The following is a 21312-nucleotide window of genomic DNA, read 5'->3' as shown; positions in this document are numbered from 1 at the left end:
GGAGGGAAGGGCACACATTGAAATGACAGCAGGGGATATCTGCGCACGCGCTTGTGTCTCTCACAATCTTGCGCCCATTTGTGAGAAAATCAACGGATCTGTTAAGTAACGTAACCTGCTGTTGGAGCATCAAAGACGGCTGTGTACATTCCAGGACTGTGAGAAAGGCTGAATTTCACAAATGGCCTCGGAACTGAACTAACCACCAGCAGAAACAGCATCTTTTGGTCTCCCAGGAATTCTGCACCCCAAATTTATTTTGGGGCAGAAAAAACTTCAAGGATTCCAACAGAAATGTTGCCATGGGAATGAAAGGGGTTGGGTCTTTGCTTCATGTCGACAGATACTGCAGAGGGAAGGTAATGCCATGAGCAGGGAGGAGAATAGCTTTTATTTCCTTTGAGGGTGGCAGGAAGCCAAACAGAGAGAAAGAGAGAGATACGGAAACCGACTGCTCAATATTCCTTTATTTTAGAAAATAATAACAGTGATAATACAAAAATAATTAACTGTGCAAAAAGAGAGTCAGCTAACACTGCAAAGCCAGGTGTGTCTAAAACAGCACACTCAGAACAAAGGACTTAAAACATCAGGATGCAGCATGTTGGGAAAGAGGCCCAGAAAGGTTTCGTTAAGGCAGGGAAGGCCTCTCGCCCGCTGCAACCTCCTACATGCACAACTGCAAGCAAGCTGCTTTGACGGCAGAACCAGGTTGCCTTGAATCATCGGCCTCCTCTCTCCGGAGAAGGAAATGGCTGAAGTTGACTTGAGGAAGGGAGATGGGGAGGAGGGCAGGAGGAGGGACAGATGCAAAGGGCACTGAGCCCAGCGACGGCCGTCGCCTTTTGCTGGGAATAAGAAAAAAGAGGAGCTGTTGTTTCTGCCACCTCAAGTCTCTCAAAGCTGCAGGGTTTACGAGAAGGTTTGGTTTTTCCAACACGCACATTCCGTTTTTTAAAAGGCAACATTTTAGACTCCAAATGGTTGGAGGGTCAAGCTGGAGACTGAGGCGGGGGCTTTAAATCAAAGAGCAGCTCCCAGACACCCCACCAGTCGCCCAGGCAGGTCAGGGGAGGGCAGGGGGAAGGTCAGCGTGGTAAGGAATAAATAGTCCAGCTGCGCCAGATATCATCGCCACACGCCTCCGCCTCCTCTGCTGGTGCGAGGGTTCAAGGCAGGCGTGCTGGAGGGCTTCTTCCCACCTTTGGCGGCGGCCTGGGGTCTCTCGCGCCCAAACCCCGAAGCACCCACGCGGCGTGCAGAGGCCATCTGAAGAAGGAAGAGGGGGTGAATGACAGTGGCTTTTGACAGACACCTGTTCCTCGACATGACAGACCAAAACCTCCTACAAGATTTCAGCTTTCTGCTCCCTGGGTTCGTTAACCTGCCTCCCCACCCCTTCTCCGCCGTTCCTGAAAATTAAAGAGCAACTCCTGCCTCAGAATTTCTCCCACCCCTTCCGAAAGAATGTCGCACGTACCTCTTTCCTCATGGCGTCAATCAGCTTGGGGTTGGGGTTCCGGCGCGCTTGCAGATTTGCATCGCCTTTGGCATCTGTCCTGAAGCAAAAACACCCCCACCAAAAGGAGAAAAAAAAGGGAAGAAGATGGGAATGCCGCATCAGAACAGAACCCAGGCATCCTGCCCCTGCCGCCCACCAAAATCCTGTACAAAATCCTGCAGTAACAGCAGCAAGAATATTATTGGCCCAAAAATGGAAGCAAGAAGAACTACCAACATTAGAAGAATGGAGGATGAAATTGATGGACTACGCAGAATTAGACAAGCGAACAGGAAGGATCCGAGACCGGCGAGACCAGAGGTTTCCCGAAGACTGGACTAAATTTACTGAGTATCTGAAAAGTATTTGTGATGATCAGATTACGTCTTTAGGACTACAAGAAGTTCTGTGAGGAGTAATTTAAGAAATATTGTAAAAATGGAAAGGGAGAAATGATTTGCTAGAAAAGGTAAAGGCAATATTAAGTGAAGAATTGCAGGAGAAGTAATCAAGACAGAAGGCTATCAGAGATGCTGAAGGAAATCCAAACAAGGACATATGTATAATAATTTGTGTGGTACGTCTTTAAAATTTTAGTATGCTAAAAATTAATAATAATAATAATAATAATAATAATAATAATAATAATAATAATACATTTTATTTATATCCCGCCCTCCCCAGCCAAAGCCAGGCTCAGGGCGGCTAACAACAATAAAACAGTACAAATGTACAGCACAAACAACACTCTAAAATCATTCATTATAAAATTAATTAAATTCAAGCCACTGGCCACCATTGGGCCAGAGCTCCGCGAAGATTGCCAAGGGAGGTAATCAGGCTGTGCCCTGACCAAAGGCCTGGCAGAACAGCTTGGTTATTAAAAAAAACCAATGAAATTCAAGCCCCTTCTATTAAAAAACCAGGAAACCCTAAAGCCTGTCTCTTTCCTCTGCCCCGCACCGCAGAGGGCAACATTTTTTGAGGAGCCCTGTCCAAATCCTGCCCCCCCCAAAAAGAGGTTGTTCTCAGGAAAATACACCCCCACACACACACACACACCTCAGCCTTACCCATTCTGGCCTATCTCGCGCAAGTATTTATACAGGTCCTCTGGAGAAGGCACAGCCCTGCCTTTGGCCTGGTGGTACCTCAGGAGGCGTGAAACTTCAGCGACCTGTTTTGGGGACAGGATCCCTCCCTCGTGGGCTGCGGAGGAAAAAGGGAGGAAAAGATCAGGGAATGGACCCACAGAATTCATACTAGAGGGGTATCCACTGCCACTCATGGGATAGCTAGACACCAGGGTTTTGCCTTGGGTGTAAAGAAGAAGAGTTTGGATTTGATATCCCGCTTTATCACTACCCTAAGGAGTCTCAAAGCGGCTCACAATCTCCTTTTCCCTTCCTCCCCCACAACAAACACTCTGTGAGGTGAGTGAGGCTGAGAGACTTCGGAGAAGTGTGACTGGCCCAAGCAGCTGCATGTGGAGGAGCGGGGAATCGAACCCGGTTCACCAGATTACGAGTCCACTGCTCTTAACCACTACACCACACTGGAGCAGGGTTGCTTCCGGGTTCAAGCAGCCTGGCTTGGCCTACCTACCTTTGAGCAAAGGTACTTTGGTTTTGTGGACGGCAGTACTGCTGGGCTGCTGGATGTGAATGGTGCTGACAGACGGCTGGGCCGGATCCCACAGGGCTGTGGACCGTTCGTGGTAGGACAGCGACGTGCCTGGAAAGGAAATCGGGAAGACTTTGAGTGATGGTTCTTTATTTACTGTATTTTTTGCTCTATAAGACTCACTTTTTCCCTCCTAAAAAGTAAGGGGAAATGTGTGTGCGTCTTATGGAGCGGATGCAGGCTGCGCAGCTATCCCAGAAGCCAGAACAGCAAGAGGGATTGCTGCTTTCACTGCGTAGCGATCCCTCTTTGCTGTTCTGGCTTCTGAGATTCAGAATATATTTTTTTCTTGTTTTCCTCCTCCAAAAACTAGGTGCATCTTGTGGTCTGGTGCGTCTTATAGAGCGAGAAATACGGTACTTGCACCCAGGTCTTCGGCCAAAGAGGCAGTCCCCACCCGCAAGCTTACAGTCTAAAAAAGCAAAGCGAAAGCCCGCAACACGCAAGGGAAAGGCAGCAGGAAGGGAAGAGGAAAATCAAAATGGAAACACAGCCACTGGTTTCTAAACACTTGTTGCAACCGTGACTGGTTGGCACAGCCCGGGGCAGGAGGTGCCCCTGAGCGCTGTCTGCCCCCACGGCAGCAACTGGATGGCGGCTGCGAGAGGGAGAGACCCACAGAAGGCAGGAAGGTGGAAAGCTGTCCTGAGTCTGAATAATTGGTCTCTCTAGATCAGAACTGTCTCTGCTAACTGGCAGAAGCTCCCCAGGGTATTGATCTCAGAGTAAGGGTCGAGAAAGATCGCTAGCAGCAGTCCAGTGCTCTGCAAACCTTGAACGCCCTTCCAGCCACTGCCTTGAACATGCCAGCGACCACCACCCATAGGGAGATGCACCACCCACAGGTGGGCGCAGCAAGGGGTTGGGGAGCGAGCGAGGGACAGCCAGGAGCCACAAGAGGACCACAGAGCACCCTTGTGCAGAAGGAAGTAGAAGAGAAGAGTTTGGATTTGATATCCTGCTTTATCACTCCCTTTAAGGAGTCTCAAAGCGGCTAACATTCTCCTTTCCCTTCCTCCCCTACAATAAACACTCTGTGAGGTGAGTGGGGCTGAGAGACTTCAGAGAAGTGTGACTGGCCCAAGGTCACCCAGCAGCTGCATGTGGAGGAGCGGAGAAGCGAAGCCAGTTCCCCAGACTACGAATCTATCGCTCTTAACCACTACACCACACTGGCTCTCACAGGAGAAGGGGCCTGAGGCCTGCTCTTACCGAACTGCGTCTGGTTCGCGGCAGGTGGTGGGCTGTCCGTGGAGACCCCTTCCTGCTTCTGTGCAGCAGTTTCATATGCAGAGCGGTCCAAAATCTGGAGAGGAGACAGGAGTTAGGTGTGCATACTTCCCTCCCTCCTACACACCCATCTCCTCCTTGGCCAAAGGAAGTGGTCAAGGTCTCCTAAGATGTTTATGCTACAGAAATAATTAACAGCCAAGAATTCACTGTGGATAAGAACTGAAAATTTAAATTAAATTAAAGTAAACCTAGAATAAGTGGTTTTTAAGCAACCTGATTAAAAACAAAATCTTTATTTAACACCACCATGATTGCTGCTTTCACTCTGCAGCGATCCCTCTTGCTGTTCTGGCTTTTGAGATTCAGAATATTTTCTTGTTTTCCTCCTCCAAAAACTAGGTGCGTCTTGTGGTCTGGTGCGTCTTATAGAGCGAAAAATACGGTATGTCCCATCTTACCATGAGTCAAAGGGTGCTTTTCTGTGTAAAAAAGAGCCACTATCAGGATTCTGAAGGTAAGTACAGTCGTACCTTGGTTTTCGAACAGCTTAGTTCTCGAACGTTTTGGCTCCAGAACGTCACAATAGTTTGCAAACTATTTTTGGAAGCTGAACGTCCGATGCGGCTTCCGTGCTTTGGTTTCCGAACGTTTTGGAAGTCAAACGGACTTCCGGAACGGATTCCGTTCGACTTCCAAGGTACAACTGTGTTATATAGGATGCAAGCCACACATTGCATACCCTCCAACATTCCTCAGATGAAAATAGGGTCCCTCTCTCTCTCTCTCTCTCTCACACACACACACACAAACACACACACACACACAGACAGACTCTCCTCGACCCCCCATTTTTATGTCCCCTCCTATCCCCACAGAGAATGAGGACCGCTACACCAAGAGTGAGAGTGAGGGCCGCTACACCAAGATGACGCATTTCTAGATGAGAAGGCTTGATTTGAAATCAGCCCAGCCTGCGAGAAAGGACTCCCATCATCACAGTTCCCTCCCACCCCTACAGACTTAAAAGAGAAAGGGCAGAGATCAGGATTACGGCGACACACACACACCAAATGCAAGTAGTAATTCAAGTCGGGCTGAGGCACTTGAGCTCCACCCTCCAAACTGCTCTGCTGGAGGGTCTCTCCCTCGTGGCCTGCTGCCTCAGTCCCGGTCTCATCTGTGTCATCTGTGAACGGGTGCTCCGCCAGGTTGTCAGGGTGGAAAGGCAGACCTGAAGCAGGCAAGAGAGAGAAAGAAACAGAGAAATATGGGAGGCCCAGCTTTAAATATCTGCTCAGTTGCAAAAGCCCACTGTGGGCAAATCACTTGACGCTTTCAGACCCCTTGCATTTTAACTTTCTTTTTTTAAAACCACCTATCTCCAGGTAAAATTCACACATGCATGTCAGGGATTCTGCAGCTCTAATCCCTGCACTGCAGGGCTTGGACTAGGATGACCCTACAATTTCTATGTTTTTATGCCTTTATGAAGGGCAGCCATGCAGATAAAATACAGTGGTACCTCGGGTTAAGTACTTAATTCGTTCCGGAGGTCCGTACTTAACCTGAAACTGTTCTTAACCTGAAGCACCATTTTAGCTAATGGGGCCTCCTGCTGCTGCCGTGCCGCCAGAGCACGATTTCTGTTCTTATCCTGAAGCAAAGTTCCTAACCTGAAGCACTATTTCTAGGTTAGCGGAGTGTGTAACCTGAAGCGTATGTAACCTGAAGCGTATGTAACCCGAGGTACCACTGTATTTCCAAAGCATGAATGCAAGTCAAACAGCAAAAGAGAGAAATCGACGGGCCTGACACTTCGGCCTATATATATTTTCAAAAAAGCTGCAGTTGTTCCACAATGACATGAACAAAAGTCCTCACAATGGGTGCTCTTAAATGACGCTACGTTTTACTTGTGAGCGGATCCACTGAAATTACTGGACTTGACCCAACGCGCACCTGCTACAGAGCTGTCCACCTGCGGTTCCAGCTGCTGGAAGCCCGGCTGGCTGAGGAGGCTGTAGTTGAAAACGTGGCTGAACTCCGAGGAGAGACGCCCCATGTCTGGGAGCAAGGGGAGCAGATGGCGGTAAGCATCCTGCAGGGACTTTTCGGGGGCGTCCGGTGGGCCCCGCGAAGAGCTGCGCTGGGCGGCAGGCTGGAGGGGGACCGCCTGCGCCCATGCCGACCCCTCGCAGTCCCCTGCCCCTTGGCTGCTCCCAAGAGATTCTGCCTTCTGGGTCTTCGTCAGCAATTGGGAGGGCTGCGGAAGCTCCAGGTTGGAGGAGGTGTCCTATGGAAGGAGGGCAAGGGGTTAAAAGACAGCGAGCTCTGAAGGCAGCACTGGTCAGTCCCCTCCTCCTCAATAAAGCACCCTATACGATATACGATATCTTTATTGTCATTGTCCCATGCAGAATGAAATTGAAAAACTACATAATACATAAAACTACTACATAAAACATTCAAAAACCCCTGAAAACTCTGAAACCCCATTTTAAGATACACTATACTATAGAGACCCCCTATGCTGCATTTAGAACCAGGACTGCATTTGCGTAGAAACTGTTTCTCAGGCAGCTAGTCCTGGCCTTTATAACCCTGTACCTTCTTCCAGAAGGCAGAAGCTGAAAGAGATCATTTCCGGGGTGCGTACTATCCTGCACAATCTCTGCCGCTTTCTTATGGCACCTGGCAGCATAGATTTGATTCACGGTGGGAAGAGTGCACCCAATTATTCCCTCTGCAGTCTTTACAACCCTGGATAGCATTGTTTTTTCCCTGGCCGTGCAGCTCCCAAACCACACACACAGACCATAAGTTAATACGTTCTCCACAGTGCAATGGTAAAATGCCATCAACAGGTCCTTTGAGAGATTGTTTTTCCGGAGGATTCTCAGAGGAGGAGCTAAAAGGAAAGTAGTCATTCTTCACACAATGGAAACTGAGCAGCAACATGAATCTACAGGGTTCTTAGAGCCTGGTGAATTGTACAAAGGATCTGCTCAAAGGCAAGGGAGCTCTGGAAATTTTGCAACGTTGATCTTGCTGCGATTCACCAGTGTTCGAATCCCCACTTAAGCCATGAAGCACACTGGTTGCCTGGTTCAGCCTAACCTACCTCACAGGGTTATTGCGAGGATAAAATGGGGGGGGTGGAGCCCTGCACATGACCTTGAGCTCCCCGGAGGAAAAAGTGGCTTTAAAATGCAATAAATAAACTAACTAGGTTGTGGGATATTGAACGCCAAGAGCTAACAGTAGCAGCAGAGAAAACATGCTCCCCTCTTTATTTCCAACTTTCTTGGGCACATGAAACTAACCACAATTACCCTGAACTTCTGCTTAACCCTCAAGAAAGAAGGGCATTTTCGCTGGCCAGGTTTAATTCAAATCCATCAAACCCCCTTTGGGGAAGGTTCTCAGGCAGGGTGGAAGGAGAAAGAACTTGCCCAGGAGACGACCACCTGGTGGAAACCCTTACACATATGGTTCTCAATTGTAAACTATATGCTGATCTCAGCCAGCAATTTCTAGATCGACTCTGTATCCCCAAATGGAAACCAGAGTCAGAGGCCATACATTTTCTATTCCTGGGGAATGAGCTCAGCTGGGGATGGAGCTCAGCAAGTTAGTGGCTAAATATCTCTACAGTGGTGCCTCGCAAGACGAAATTAATTCGTTCTGCGAGTTTCTTCGTCTTGCGGATTTTTCGTCTTGCAAAGCACGGATGCACCCTGGTATTAACGGTTTTAAGAAAACGGAAACAAACTCGCAAGACGTTTCGTCTTGCGAAGCAAGCCCATAGGGGAAATCGTCTTGCGAAGCAACTCAAAAAACGAAAAACCCTTTCGTCTTGCGTGTTTTTCGTCTTCCGAGGTACCACTGTATTTGGATTTTTGTTGTCAAAATACACAGCAGACGTCTGATCTCCCTGGAGACCTAGAGCTGTGACGATACTGCTCTGCCTCCTTTTTTTAAGCAAATGTTTTGTGCCACTGGGGAAGTGGTAATTCTACCTTGATTTGTTTTGGATGTTTGTATGTGATGCCAATAGAAGGTTTTACGATACGAATAAATAAACTAACCTAGATAGTGTTGTGAAGCTGCTACTGCAGGTGAGGCTTTGGAGGGTGGGGGAGACTGGCCTAAGGTCACTCAGTGAGTTCCAAGCCCAAGAGTCAAACCAGGAATCCCGAGCTCGTTCTCCCAGCCCTACCTTCACCACTCTAAAGATGCTTCAGAAGAGCGAAGCAATATAGTTCAGGTAAGCCACAGTGTTCACGTATGGCAAAGGGATGCAGGGGCAGGAGTCAGTTTTAGCAGTTGCTAAATCGTGAAGCTGAGGCTCCAAGACTTTGGCCACCTCATGAGAAGAGAGACTCCCTGGAAAAGACCCTGATGTTGGGAAAGATGGAGGGCACAAGGAGAAGGGGACAACAGAGGACGAGATGGTGGGACAGTGTTCTCGAAGCGACCAGCATGAGTTTGACCAAACTGCGGGAGGCAGTGGAAGACAGGAGTGCCTGGCGTGCTCTGGTCCAGGGGGCCACGAAGAGGCAGACACGACTAAAAGACTAAACAACAACAATAGTAGTCGCTGCTGCCACACACACCCCAAGCTGGCGCCCTCTAAAACTCCCAGCCATGGCTGAACTCCGAGGAGAGACACCCCATGTCCAGGAGAAATGGAAGCAAGTGGCAGTAGTTGCCAGCTGGGAGTTGCAGTTTGGAAGGCGCCAGCTTCAGAAAGGCTGATGCAGAAGGACAAGCCTTGCTGAAGAATAACCAGGCATGGCTTGTGCCGAGGCAACTCCTACTTCAAACTTTTTCAGTTGAGATGGGAGTGACAGCCCAAAACATCTGGGCAGTGGGGTTTTTAAAAAAACGTTTTATTTTCTATTTTTCCACGTGGGCAGTGTTGTGTTGGCAAAGGCTGCCCTTGCCACTCTTCTCCCCAAGAATTTACGTTTCTGGTTAGGGTCAAAGCCGGGAGTGCCAGCAATGAGGACAACTCTGCTTACGGTGCCAGGGAGGCTCTCACCTTCTGCTGCTGGGCTTTGGTGTCGGGCTGTGGGGAGGCTGGGCTGCCACTGGTGAAGAGGCGCAGGGCCTCGTTCCAGTGCGCCTTCATCATAGCCTGGAACTGGCTCATCATCTCCGCTCGCTGCATCTCCAGCCGCCGAGACTTGGCCTGCAGTTCCCGAATCTCCTCTTGCTGCTTGGAGATCCTGGGGGGGTTATGGGGTGGGTGGGAAAGACACCATGGTTCTAGGACAGCCCTCCACATCATAGAAACAGCTTCATAATATTCAACATGGCGATATATGGCAAATATATCGCAAATAACGATGTGTGTGCATGTGCTTCTCTCCTGATTCCTGTCGCCCCATGGCACTGACTTTAAAATAACAGTTAAAGGTATGTAAAAAGTAAAAAAAAATGTATCAGACCCCTAAATATCCAGTTGCCAGGGCATTACCCTGTTTGCCTCTACAGTGGTACCTCGGGTTACAGACACTTCAGGTTACAGACGCTTCAGGTTACAGACTCCGCTAACCCAGAAATAGTACCTCAGGTTAAGAACTTTGCTTCAGGATGAGAACAGAAATTGTGCTCTGGCGGTGCAGCAGCTCCAGTAGCTAAAGTGGTGCTTCAGGTTAAGAACAGTTTCAGGTTAAGAACAGACCTTCAGAATGAATTAAGTTCTTAACCTGAGGTACCACTGTACATAAAGGTAAGGGTAAAGGGACCCCTGACCATTAGGTCCAATCGTGGCCGACTCATCTCGCTTTACTGGCCGAGGGAGCCAGCATACAGCTTCCAGGTCATGTGGCCAGCATGACTAAGCTGCTACTGGCGAACCAGAGCAGCGCACGGAAACGCCGTTTACCTTCCCGCCGGAGCGATACCTATTTATCTACTTGCACTTTTTGACATGCTTTCAAACTGCTAGGTGGGCAGGAGCAGGGACCGAGCAACGGGAGCTCACTCCGTGGCGGGGATTCGAACCGCCAACCTTCTGATTGGCAAGTCCTAGGCTCTGTGGTTTAATCCACAGCGCCACCCGTAAAAAATGTACCAGACCCCTAAATGTCCAGTTGCCAGGGCATTAGCCTGTTTGCCCCTACATAGTTCCAGCCTTATTTGAGACATTGTGATATATTGATATACCACGATGTTTAGCTGGTGATATATTGCAATGTTGAAAACCAGACACCGCTCAGCCCTCCTTCCCCTTCTCTCTGGCTCCACACACAGCTTGCCCAGCACCCCCAGAAAGACCTCCCCCTCGCCCCGCTTCCAGATACCTGCACTCGTAGTCCTCTGCCAGGTGCCTCTGCCTCTCCTCCCTCTCCGCCAAGTCGGCTTTGAACTGGGCTAGCTGGCTGGCCAGCTCTTTCTCGTGGTGGCCGCTCAGCTCCAGCAGCTGCTTCCTGCCAAGGGAAGGAAAGGGGTGAAACTAGCTAAAATTTACCACTTGCCTGACAATAAATGTTGGAAATGTAAAGAGACTGAAGGAACATTCTTTCACCTTTGGTGGACGTGCCCAAAGATTAAGGCTTTCTGGGAAATGATATATAATGAATTGAAAAAGGTATTTAAGTATACCTTCCTGAAGAAACCAGAGGCCTTTCTCCTGGGCATGGTCGGCCAATTGGTGCCAAAGAAGGACAGAACTTTCTTTTTGTATGCAACAACAGCAGCAAGAATACTTATTGCAAAGTATTGGAAGACTCAAGACCTACCCACTCTGGAAGAATGGCAGATGAAGGTAATAGACTATATGGGACTGGCAGAAATGACCGACAGAATCCGAGACCAGGGAAGAGAGACGGCGAAAAAAGATTGGAAGAGATTCAAGGACTATCTTAAAAAATACTGTAAAATTAATGAATGTTGAAACGATGTCGGTTTAGAAATTATGTGGTTACTAGCTGTAATGGGTATGAAAAAGAAAAGGAAAGGAAAGATCTAAACAGGATTGAAGGAAAGGATTTGCTGAACATTGATTAGAAATTGGAATACAGAAAGGGAAGGTGTGAGGAAGTTGGGGAAGGTTTTTGAAAATAAGGGAATGAAACTATACTTGTTTTTGTTTGATTTGTATTTGTTTGTATGGTTGTTTTGTTTTGTTTTTATATAATCTGTGAAAATTCAATAAATATTTATTAAAAAAAAAAAGGAAAGGGATCAGGCTCCAAAAACAAGAACTTCTGGCTTAAATCCAAGACATTGACGGCTCCCCAAGCAGCAGCATTGAGTGAAAAAGGAAGGGATGGGCTCAAGAAGGAGCCATCTTGAATCCGCTTATCCTGCACTCCGTTCCCCTAGCACAGTCAGTAACTGAGGGTGGGGAACCCTAGGAAAAGACTTAGGAAAAGCAAGTGCTGGCTCTGACCTGGTGGAATGCTCTGTCCCATGAGACCAGGGCCCTGCAGGATTTAACTTCCTTCTGCCAGGCCTTTAAGACAGAGCTATTCCGCCTGGCTTTCAGTTTGAACATAGCCTGATCTTTTATTCCTCTTCCTTCCCTCCCCTTTTTATGAAGATTACCCGCTCTGGGATCCTGCAGTTAATTCTCCCCCGGTCTCCTCGCTGGCCCAAATAGGACTAATTTAGCCAGCTAGCCCTGGTGATCATCTAATGCTTATTGGATGGATTTCCCCCCTAAATTGATTTTTTAATTCTGAATTTATTGTTATTCACGTTTTATACTGTATTTTATGCTGTTTTCTGTTGCATCAATTAAGTGTTTTAAATTTGTTGTTAGCTGCCCTGAGCCCGGTTTTCTGAACCGGGAAGGGCGGGGTATAAATAAAAAATTATTATTATTATTATTATTATTAGATCAGGACCCATCTGCTCCACATCCTGTTCTCACAAGTAGCCGATGCCTGTGGGAAACCCGTAAGCATCATGGCTAGTAGCCATCGACAGCCCTCTCCTCCTCCTCCTTTAAGTTGTTTAATCCTCTTTTAAAACCATCCAAGTCAGTGGACATCACTGCCTCTTATGGGAGTGACTTCCACAGTTCCAACTATGCACTGCATGAAAAGGTCCTTTCTTTTATTGGTCCCAAATCTCCGTTTTGAATGTTATGAGAGGGGAGGGACTTTGCTCTATGCCATGCATAATTTGATAAACCTCTATCACGTCTCCAGAGCCAGGAAGGAGGGCTGGCTATCCGCGGTGGCATCTAAGGACAGGGCCTCCCTCTGGCTGAAGGTGCGCTTGGCACAGAGGGGCCCAGAGCCCCGCCCCACCTGTGCTGCTCCCTCATGCTGCTCATCTGGCGCAAACTCTCCTCGTGAACTTCAGCCATGCGCTCCGTCACCCGCTGCTCTAAGGCCACCTTCAGCTCCGACTCCAGCTTCACCTTCTGTGCCTCGTAACGTGCCTATGTGCAAAAGGGGACGGGGTGGGGATGGAAGGGAAAGTCACTTCAAGCTTCTAGTGTTGCATTGAAGACTTGACATGTTCCTAGTCCTCAAGGAGCTCGCAAAGGCCAGGTACAAAGACTTCAGCTGAAGGTGAAAGCCCTTGAATCAAAGAGGTACATGCTCAGCTCAACAGGACTGCTGCATCTTTGTTATTATTATTATTAGTAGTAGTAGTAGTAGTAGTATTCTTTATTAGTCATGTTTTTGCCATGGCAACTCAATAACTGGGCAAATAGTGTGCGAGGTCCTTCACCACAGCTCCACCACTAGCAATCACAGAGATCAAAACTCCTCCTTCAATACAATTCAATTACAAACATGGCCCAATGAGTCTAGCATCTTGTTTTCACCAGATGCCCATAGGAGGACTTTATTTTATGCAAAGTGTCCCAACTCTCATATTTGCTGCAGTTCCCCACCCACCCCAAAAGTAGCACCCTCGCTTGGGAAGGCACTGCCCACCTTACCTTGACCAAACTCATCTCCATCTTCAGGTTGTCTCTCTCTCGGCGCATGGCCTCCAGCTCGGCCTCCAGCCCTTGAACTTCTGACTGCACCGAGGCCAGGACACGCTGGGCGTCGGACGCTTTCTGAGCTTCGCGCTGGGCCACTGCCTAGACAAGGGGTGAAGAGGAGGAGAAGTAGGGTAGGCACTGAATAATAATAATAGGTGGCACTGTGGGTTAAACCACAGAGCCTAGGACTTGCTGATCAACTGCCAACCAAGCAGTTCAAAAGCACATCAAAGTGCAAGTAGATAAATAGGTACCGCTCTGGCGGGAAGGTAAACGGCGTTTCCGTGCGCTGCTCTGGTACGCCAGTAGCGGCTTAGTCCTGCTGGCCACATGACCCAGAAGCTGTATGCCGGCTCCCTCGGCCAATAGAGAGAGATGAGCGCCACAACCCCAGAGTCGGTCATGACTGGACCTAATGGTCAGGGGTCCCTTTACCTTTACCTAATAATAATAATGGCAGTAGTAGTAATAATAATAATAATAATTTATTATTTATACCTCGCCCATCTGGCTGGGCTTCCAACAAAATATTAAAATGCAGTAATCCATCAAACATTAAAAGCTTCCCTAAACAGGGCTGCCTTCAGAAGTCTTCTAAAAGTCTGGTAGTTGTTGTTCTCTTTGACATCTGGTGAAAGAAGCTGCTGAGACTCTAAACACCCCACCACCATCTCCCCACAAAGCCTGCCTCCCAACTGCATCCCTAGCTTGTGGTGTTGTGTGCCCTCGCCCCCCCCCCCCCGGCATCCTCTCCCTGAGCAACAAATACCATTGAAAGCCACGTCTGAACCATCCCAGATTTTCAAGGGCAACTCTGAAGCAACCTGGGTTCTGCCTAAATGTGAGGGAAAGGATCCGTCCCCCTGGGGAAATCCCTTCTCATCGCTGCCCCTCCCTCCAAAAGCAAGGCTCTCAGGGAAACCTGCTCAATGGCTGCATGCAAAATAACAACATAAAATCTCGGCGGCAGCTGGATCAGTTTACTATTCCTCTCGAAGGGGGAGAGAGGCAAGACGGCTTCGCCTTCCAGCCTGTTCCCACTTGGGACTGGCCACCTGCATATATATTGTGCAGAACTAGGAATTAGGAATTAACTCAAACAAAGCAGAGGCCAGGAGCCTTCCAGATCATCTGCCGAGGCTTTCCGCTCATCACAAATGGCATGTTTAGACTATGACAGGTGGGAATAATCTGAATCCAGAATTACAAGGCAGACTACAGCTGCCAGAAAGAAAGAAAGAAAGAAAGAAAGAAAGAAAGAAAGAAAGAAAGAGTGGCAGGAAAGAGTGAAGGCTTTTATTTTATTCCTAGCAAAATGGTTTCTTATGCTACTTAAAAGGTAAAGGGACTCCTGACCATTGGGTCCATTCGTGACGGACTCTGGGGTTGCGGCGTTCATCTCGCTTTACTGGCCGAGGGAGCCGGTGTACAGCTTCCGGGTCATGTGGCCAGCATGACCAAGCCACTTCTGGCGAACCAGAGCAGCGCACGGAAACGCTGTTTACCTTCCCGCCGAAGTGGTACCTATTTATCTACTTGCACTTTGACGTGCTTTCGAACTGCTAGGTTGGCAGGAGCAGGGACCAAGCAACAGGAGCTCACCCCGTCGCGGGGATTCAAACCGCCGACCTTCCAATCGGCAAGCCCTAGGCTCTGTGGTTTAACCCACAGCGCCACCCGCGTCCCTTATGCTACTTAAGATCATCTAAATTTGCACCCTCTGTTGTTGATTTTCCCTCTGGCAGATCTCCTGTGGCTTTAGGGATGACCCAAGAGGCAGAAATCCAACAACTGCCTTTTGTGGCGCAGTGTTGAATCACTGCCAGTGAAGTGGTAGAAAAAGGCGCACACAGAAACCTCACCAGCAAAAACAGGGAAATCTTGAGTGGGACCAAACTGGTCTCCCCCCTTCCCACTCCTCCCCTAAGCTGCTGCCTCAGATCACTGATCCATCTAGTGCAGTGCTGCCTATACTGACTGGCAGCCACTCTCCAAGGTTTCAGGTCGGGGACATTCACAACCCAACCTAGACAGGAATGTAAGAAGTGCCTGGCTGTTGGATAAGGCCAATAACCCACGCAGTCCACCATCCTGTTCTCACAGTGGCCAAGCCAGATGCTTGTGGGATAAGGCCCAGTGTTTCCCAACCTTGGGCCTCCAGCTGTTTTTGAACTACAATTCCCATCATCCCTGACCACTGGTCTTGCTAGCTAGGGATGATGGGAGTTGGAGTCCAAAAACAGCTGGAGGCCCAAGGTTGGGAAACACTGGGATAAGCCACCAGGGACCGAATCCTGGACCTTCTGCATTCAATGCAAACTCCTCAAGGGCTATGAGCCATGACGGCTGGCTAGCTATTTATCTACCCAATTTGTATACAGTGGTACCTCGGGTTAAGTACTTAATTCAGTCCGGAGGTCCATTCTTAACCTGAAACTGCTCTTAACCTGAAGCACCACTTTAGCTAATGGGGCCTCCCGCTGCTGCTGTGCCGGCGGAGCACAATTTCTGTTCTCATCCTGAAGCAAAGTTCTTAACCTGAAGCACTATTTCTGGATTAGCGGAGTCTGTAACCTGAAGCGTATGTAACCCGAGGTACCACTGTATTAGGGAAACCTGCACACAAAAATGTGTGTTATTAGGAGAGAGTCAAACCACTAAAATGCTGGTTTTTTTAAAAAAAAGAATTGCAAACAGATGGGGAAAATGAGAGAAACCGAAATTGACAATTTTGCCCATCTGCCAGGTCCAGCACTATTTCTGGGTTAGTGGAGTCTGTAACCTGAAGCGTATGTAACCTGAAGCGTATGTAACCCGAGGTACCACTGTATTGCCGTTCATCTGAACATCACAGGGTGGTTCATGGCAACAAACCCCTCCAGGTTAAGAGACAGCATGCTGCCTCCGAAGACTAGTTGCAACAGAACACAAGGGGAAGTAGGGTAGTATAACGACACCCTGCTTGTGGCATCTGATAGGCCACCAAAGAGCAACACGATGCAGGGTTAGAGAAGACCACTGGCCTAGTCTAGCAGGTGCTGTTCACCTGACGCTCTCAGTGGTGGCAAAACAATCATTTAGGGAGTAAACGCATTGCAAGGCCTGCCTTAGCTATTAAAGGCCACAACACAGGAGCAGTAAGTCACAGGAGTCAGATGAGGGACGTTTGCGGGAATCCCGTTTCTGAGCAGCAGAATATTTTTAAAGCTTTTTTCTGAATCACTGAGGACTATAAACCTTAAAAATTAAAGATCACAAACAAGATGGTGGAAATAAGAGCAGCACTTGTAAAATACTTTTCAGAATTGTATAAGAAAGGGAAGGGGAAAATTTGTAAAATAGAGGAATATATCTTTGACTTACAAATTGCGAGACAAGGACAGCTGTGACTTTAAGGAGGAATGGGAACTTTTTACAAATTATTTAAAAAGACAACAAAATGAATTCGACTCCTTGGCAGGTTTTGAACAAACATACACAAATTTATTGGTTGCCAACATGATGGATAGGTATGTAAGGATATGTACAATTTTATAATATGCAGAGGAAATATTAGAAGAGAAATCAGGGAGAGGAGCTGAAGGCAGTCCTTGGTGGGGGAGGGAGGGGGAAGGGGGGAATAATGTATGTGATTATACAGTTTGATAATTTGTTATGCGGAAATTGATCAATAAAAAATATTTTTTTTAAAAAATTAAAAATTAAAGGGCTCCTTGAAACAGAAAAGTGAGCAAAAGCAGCAGGGGCTTTTGCGTGTGTGATTAAACCAGATCTGGAGCCATGAATATTGTTTCCTGGAGTTCTTTCCTAGTCCTGTTAACCAAGATTAGATGTGGACCCGCAGGTAACAGCTGGCCCACGTACGCACACAGCCAAATCAGAATGAGACATCTCTACCCCACAACTCACAGACTGGGAAGGCTGTTGCTGCCGCCGCGGCCTACGCTTTTCCTCCATAGGGTGGGGATTTCTTCCATAGGGTGGCAGTTCTTCCCAGCCCTGGGATTCCATGGCAATCTAGGCCTCCCCTGCCTCTGTGCTCCGGGTAAGAGGCTATGGCTTGAAGGTGGAGCCAGAGTCAGCCCCGCCCACTAGGCAGAAAAGGCCACGCCTCTCCCGAAGGGGTTTCCTTACAGGACGACTGTGGCCCTTCCTTGTGCTGGAATACTGAAGCCAAGCAACCAGGTAAGAAACCCCACTAATAAAGTACTCAAAGCCCTACTTATTTTTCTACAGCAGTCCCAGAAATTTAGCTGCTCTTCTCCATATTGAGCCTGCCTGCTTGCCTGCCTGCTACAGCCTCAGTAAAAAAATGAAGGCAGGAGCCTGGAGTAGGACAGCCAGGGTGGGGCTGAGTCCTTCTGAAAGAGGGCCAAGACAGGGTAGGAGAGATTTAAAAGGGGATAGGAATATAGGAAGCTGCCTGGTCTGAGCTTATATTGTAAACTCAGGAGGGGGGGAGCCACCCTATGCACACTGATGAGCATTGTTTAAATGATAAAAATAGTATTTACCCATGGAATTTGGTGAGAATTGCTTGCTAGCAAGTAAGCTCAGGATGGCAACAAGCTCTCCTTTAAAAAATTAAATTGTCCAAAATCGAACTACAGTGGTACCTTGGTTTACAAACTTAATCCGTTCTTAAACCAAAGCGTGCTTTCCCATACTAGCGAGGGACTCAATTTACAAATGGAACACGCTCAACAGGAAGCGGAACATGTTCTTATTCCAAGAACATGATCCAAAGATCACAAACTAAAACACCTCATTCCAGGTTTGCAGCCTTCTTAATCCAAGTTGTTCGTAAACTAAGCTGTTCTTAAACCAAGGCACCACTGTAGGCTTATTCTCAAATTAACCTATTAAGTTTCCAACTCCACACACAGTTAATAGAACTGGTGCAATGCATTTACTTTAACATTTGCTAATGCTAACACCGATGCCAGAATGTCTGTGTTATCAATTACTGTTTCCTGTGAACAGTCCCCAGCTGACCTCTCTACATCCCATTTCCTTCGGCCATGCTATTTACAATGACTGGCGACAAAAACTGTGTATATATTTAAGTGCAACTATGGGTAATAACTTCAGAGGGTGTCCATGGGTTCTAGTGTAAGAAACTGCCTGCTAGGCAAAGGTTTTGATCAGGGGTCAGCAAACTTTTTCGGCAGGGGGCCGGTCCACCGTCCCTCAGACCTTGTGGGGGGCCGGACTATATTTTGGGAGGGGAAATGAACGAATTCCTATGCCCCACAAATAACCCAGAGATGCATTTTCAATAAAAGCACACATTCTACTAAAGTGAAAAACGCCAGGCAGGCCCCACAAATAACCCAGAGATGCATTGTAAATAAAAGGACACATTCTACTCATGTAAAAACATGCTGATTCCCTGACAGTTGTTGGCCGGATTTAGAATGCGGTTGGGCCAGATCCGGCCCCCAGGCCTTGGTTTGCCTACCCATGCTTTTGATTGCTGCCAAGGAGTGTGGTGGAGTCTCCTTCTTTGGAGGTCTTTAAGCAGAGGCTTGACAACCATATGTCAGGAGTGCTCTGATGGTGTTTCCTGCTTGGCAGGGGGTTGGGGGGTTCTCACTACCGAGAAGGCCCTCTGCCTGCAGACTGCCTCGCCAGAGTGGTGCATGCTCTGGTTATCTCCCGCTTGGACTACTGCCCTGCGCTCTACGTGGGGCTACCTTTAAGGTGACTCGGAAACTACAACTAATCCAGAATGCGGCAGCTAGACTGGTGACTGGGGGCGGCCGCCGAGACCATATAACACCGGTCGTGAAAGACCTACATTGGCTCCCAGTACGTTTCTGAGCACAATTCAAAGTGTTGGTGCTGACCTTTAAAGCCCTAAACGGCCTTGACCCCGTATACCTGAAGGAGCGTCTCCATCCCCATCATTCTGCCCGGACGCCGAGGTCCAGCGCCGAGAAGCAAAGCTACAGGGAACCAGGCAGAGGGCCTTCTCGGGGGTGGCACCTGCCCTGTGGAACGCCCTTCCATCAGATGTCAAAAAGATAAACAACTACCTGACATTCAGAAGACATCTTAAGGCAGCCCTGTTCAGGGAAGTTTTTAACGTGTGATATTTTACTGTATTTTTGCTTTCTATGGAAGCCGCCCAGAGTGGCTGGGGAGGCCCAGCCAGATGGGCGGGGTATAAATAATAAATTATTATTATTATTATTATTATTATTATTATTATTATTATTATTGGACTCGATGGCCCTTGTGGTCTCTTCCAACTCTATGATTCTATGATTCTAAGATTGTGCTCTTAAATGGGGAGAGAAACCGCTCCTGCAAGGGATTCGGAAGGCCTGGTTGGAGCCTCTCACTCTCTCACCTTCTCCTTGTCCAGCTGGGAACGGCTCTCCTCCTGCAGGACCTGCTGCTGCTGCTCCAGCTGCCTCTCGCGCTGGGCCCAAGCCTTCTGCTGCTCCTCCAGCGTGGCCCGCAGGGTCTCCTGCTGCCGGCGCTCCAGGTTCCACTCCGCCTCCAGGCCGCGCACCTGCCGACGCTCCTCCTCCAAGTCGCAAGAGAGCCTGGTCCTCTCCTCCTCCTGAGTGGGCGGAAGGGGACGGGGCGCACTTGTCAGCTCTGATGCGAGAAAGGTCCAATTCCTGAGCCCAGAACGATGCCCCGAGAAGGGCATTAATGGGAGGCCCTGTGGTGTTTGAGAGTCAGCAGCCTCTTGCCCCCCCAAAACGGGGCTCTTTTCAGCTCCCATGGTGATATGGCCAGATGATGGGGGGGCAGAAAGAAGACAGGGCTCCTGTACCTTTTAATAGCAGAGTGGAAGAAGAATTTCAGCAGGTGTGAGTTGTTTTCCTCTTCTGCACTCCTGTTAAAGGGGCAGGAGACACTGGAAAGGTGAAGGGCCACTGGGAGGCCATTCTATGCTTACTCAAAAATAAGCTCCACTGAGCCCAATGGGGCTTACTCCCTGGATTAGTGGACTGCACCCCACAGGAGCGAGGGCTTGGGAAGGTGATTCTTACCAGAGCCTCCTTCTCCTTGCAGAACTGACTGGCCGCTTGCTGCTCTTGGCTGAGGGCAGACAAGGCTTGGGCGAGGCGCTCTTCCACCTCCGAGATTTTCTACAGGAAAGAAGAGTTAGCCATTTCCCGAAGACAAAGAGGGTCCCCAGCTGTGTCCTTCCTAGACCATTAGGTTTTATGATTTTCCTGATATTGTTAGTGACCCAGAACTGGTCTGTGACCATAATAACCACCTTACCGGGCTTTTAGTCTGTGACCGTAATAATAAAACTCTATTCTATCCTTCCCAGACCCAGGGTGATGGGTTGCTGGTTCCGTCCAGGCCTGCCTGGGACATTTTGCTGCCTGAAGCAAAAGGCAAGATGGTGCCACCCCCCTTTAGCCCATCCCAGAGACATACGTCAACCTGACCGAGAGCGAATCTCAATGGGAGAGATTCAGCAGCCCCTGAACCTATTATTATTATTACTATTTTTTTTATTTGTAGACCTTTTATCAAAAGACCCCAGGACGGTGTACAACATTAAGGACACGTTTTACGGAGCACAATGATAAAGACACAATAAAAAGCACCATGATAAAGTACAGTGGTACCTCGGGTTACGTACGCTTCAGGTTACAGACTCCGCTAACCCAGAAATATTACCTCGGGTTAAGAACTTTGCTTCAGGATGAGAACAGAAATCGCGCCGCTGCAGCAGCGGGAGGCCCCATTAGCTAAAGTGGTGCTTCAGGTTAAGAACAGTTTCAGGTTAAGAACGGACCTCCAGGACGAATTAAGTATGTAACCACAGGTACCACTGTAATCATAATAACAGTCTCCCCCAATAGATTATTTAACGGCCAAAGGACTGAGTAAAAGAGGATCTTTTTGCCTGGTGCCTAAAAACATAATGATGGCGCCAGGTGAGCCTCTCAGGTGAGAG

General features: G+C 48.4%; 1 protein-coding gene across 3 annotated transcripts in view; it reads right to left on the bottom strand.

The window, feature by feature from the left end:
• Window positions 1–452: 452 nt before the first annotated feature.
• Window positions 453–21312, bottom strand: part of CNTROB (centrobin, centriole duplication and spindle assembly protein) — a 35868-nt gene continuing 15008 nt past the window's right edge. The window contains exons 7-19 of one of the 3 annotated variants that reach the window (XM_083706611.1): window positions 20387–20485; window positions 19732–19947; window positions 13329–13475; window positions 12685–12818; window positions 10729–10854; window positions 9462–9648; window positions 6377–6710; window positions 5485–5648; window positions 4397–4490; window positions 3107–3235; window positions 2575–2710; window positions 1481–1559; window positions 453–1269 (exon numbers count right to left, since the gene is read on the bottom strand). In XM_083706611.1, coding sequence (XP_083562737.1) covers window positions 1129–1269; window positions 1481–1559; window positions 2575–2710; window positions 3107–3235; window positions 4397–4490; window positions 5485–5648; window positions 6377–6710; window positions 9462–9648; window positions 10729–10854; window positions 12685–12818; window positions 13329–13475; window positions 19732–19947; window positions 20387–20485 — 1986 coding nt within the window. In that variant the 3' untranslated portion in view covers window positions 453–1128. The remainder of the gene's footprint in view (window positions 1270–1480; window positions 1560–2574; window positions 2711–3106; window positions 3236–4396; window positions 4491–5484; window positions 5649–6376; window positions 6711–9461; window positions 9649–10728; window positions 10855–12684; window positions 12819–13328; window positions 13476–19731; window positions 19948–20386; window positions 20486–21312) is intronic. The other 2 variants (XM_083706612.1, XM_083706613.1) reach the window with 2 other exon arrangements.

This window comes from Podarcis gaigeae (assembly GCF_964106915.1).
Source record: "Podarcis gaigeae genome assembly, chromosome: 13".
NCBI classification, from domain to species: domain Eukaryota; kingdom Metazoa; phylum Chordata; class Lepidosauria; order Squamata; family Lacertidae; genus Podarcis; species Podarcis gaigeae.
Note: the sequence above shows the minus strand (reverse complement) of the source record. Positions and strands in the feature narration are given on the sequence as shown.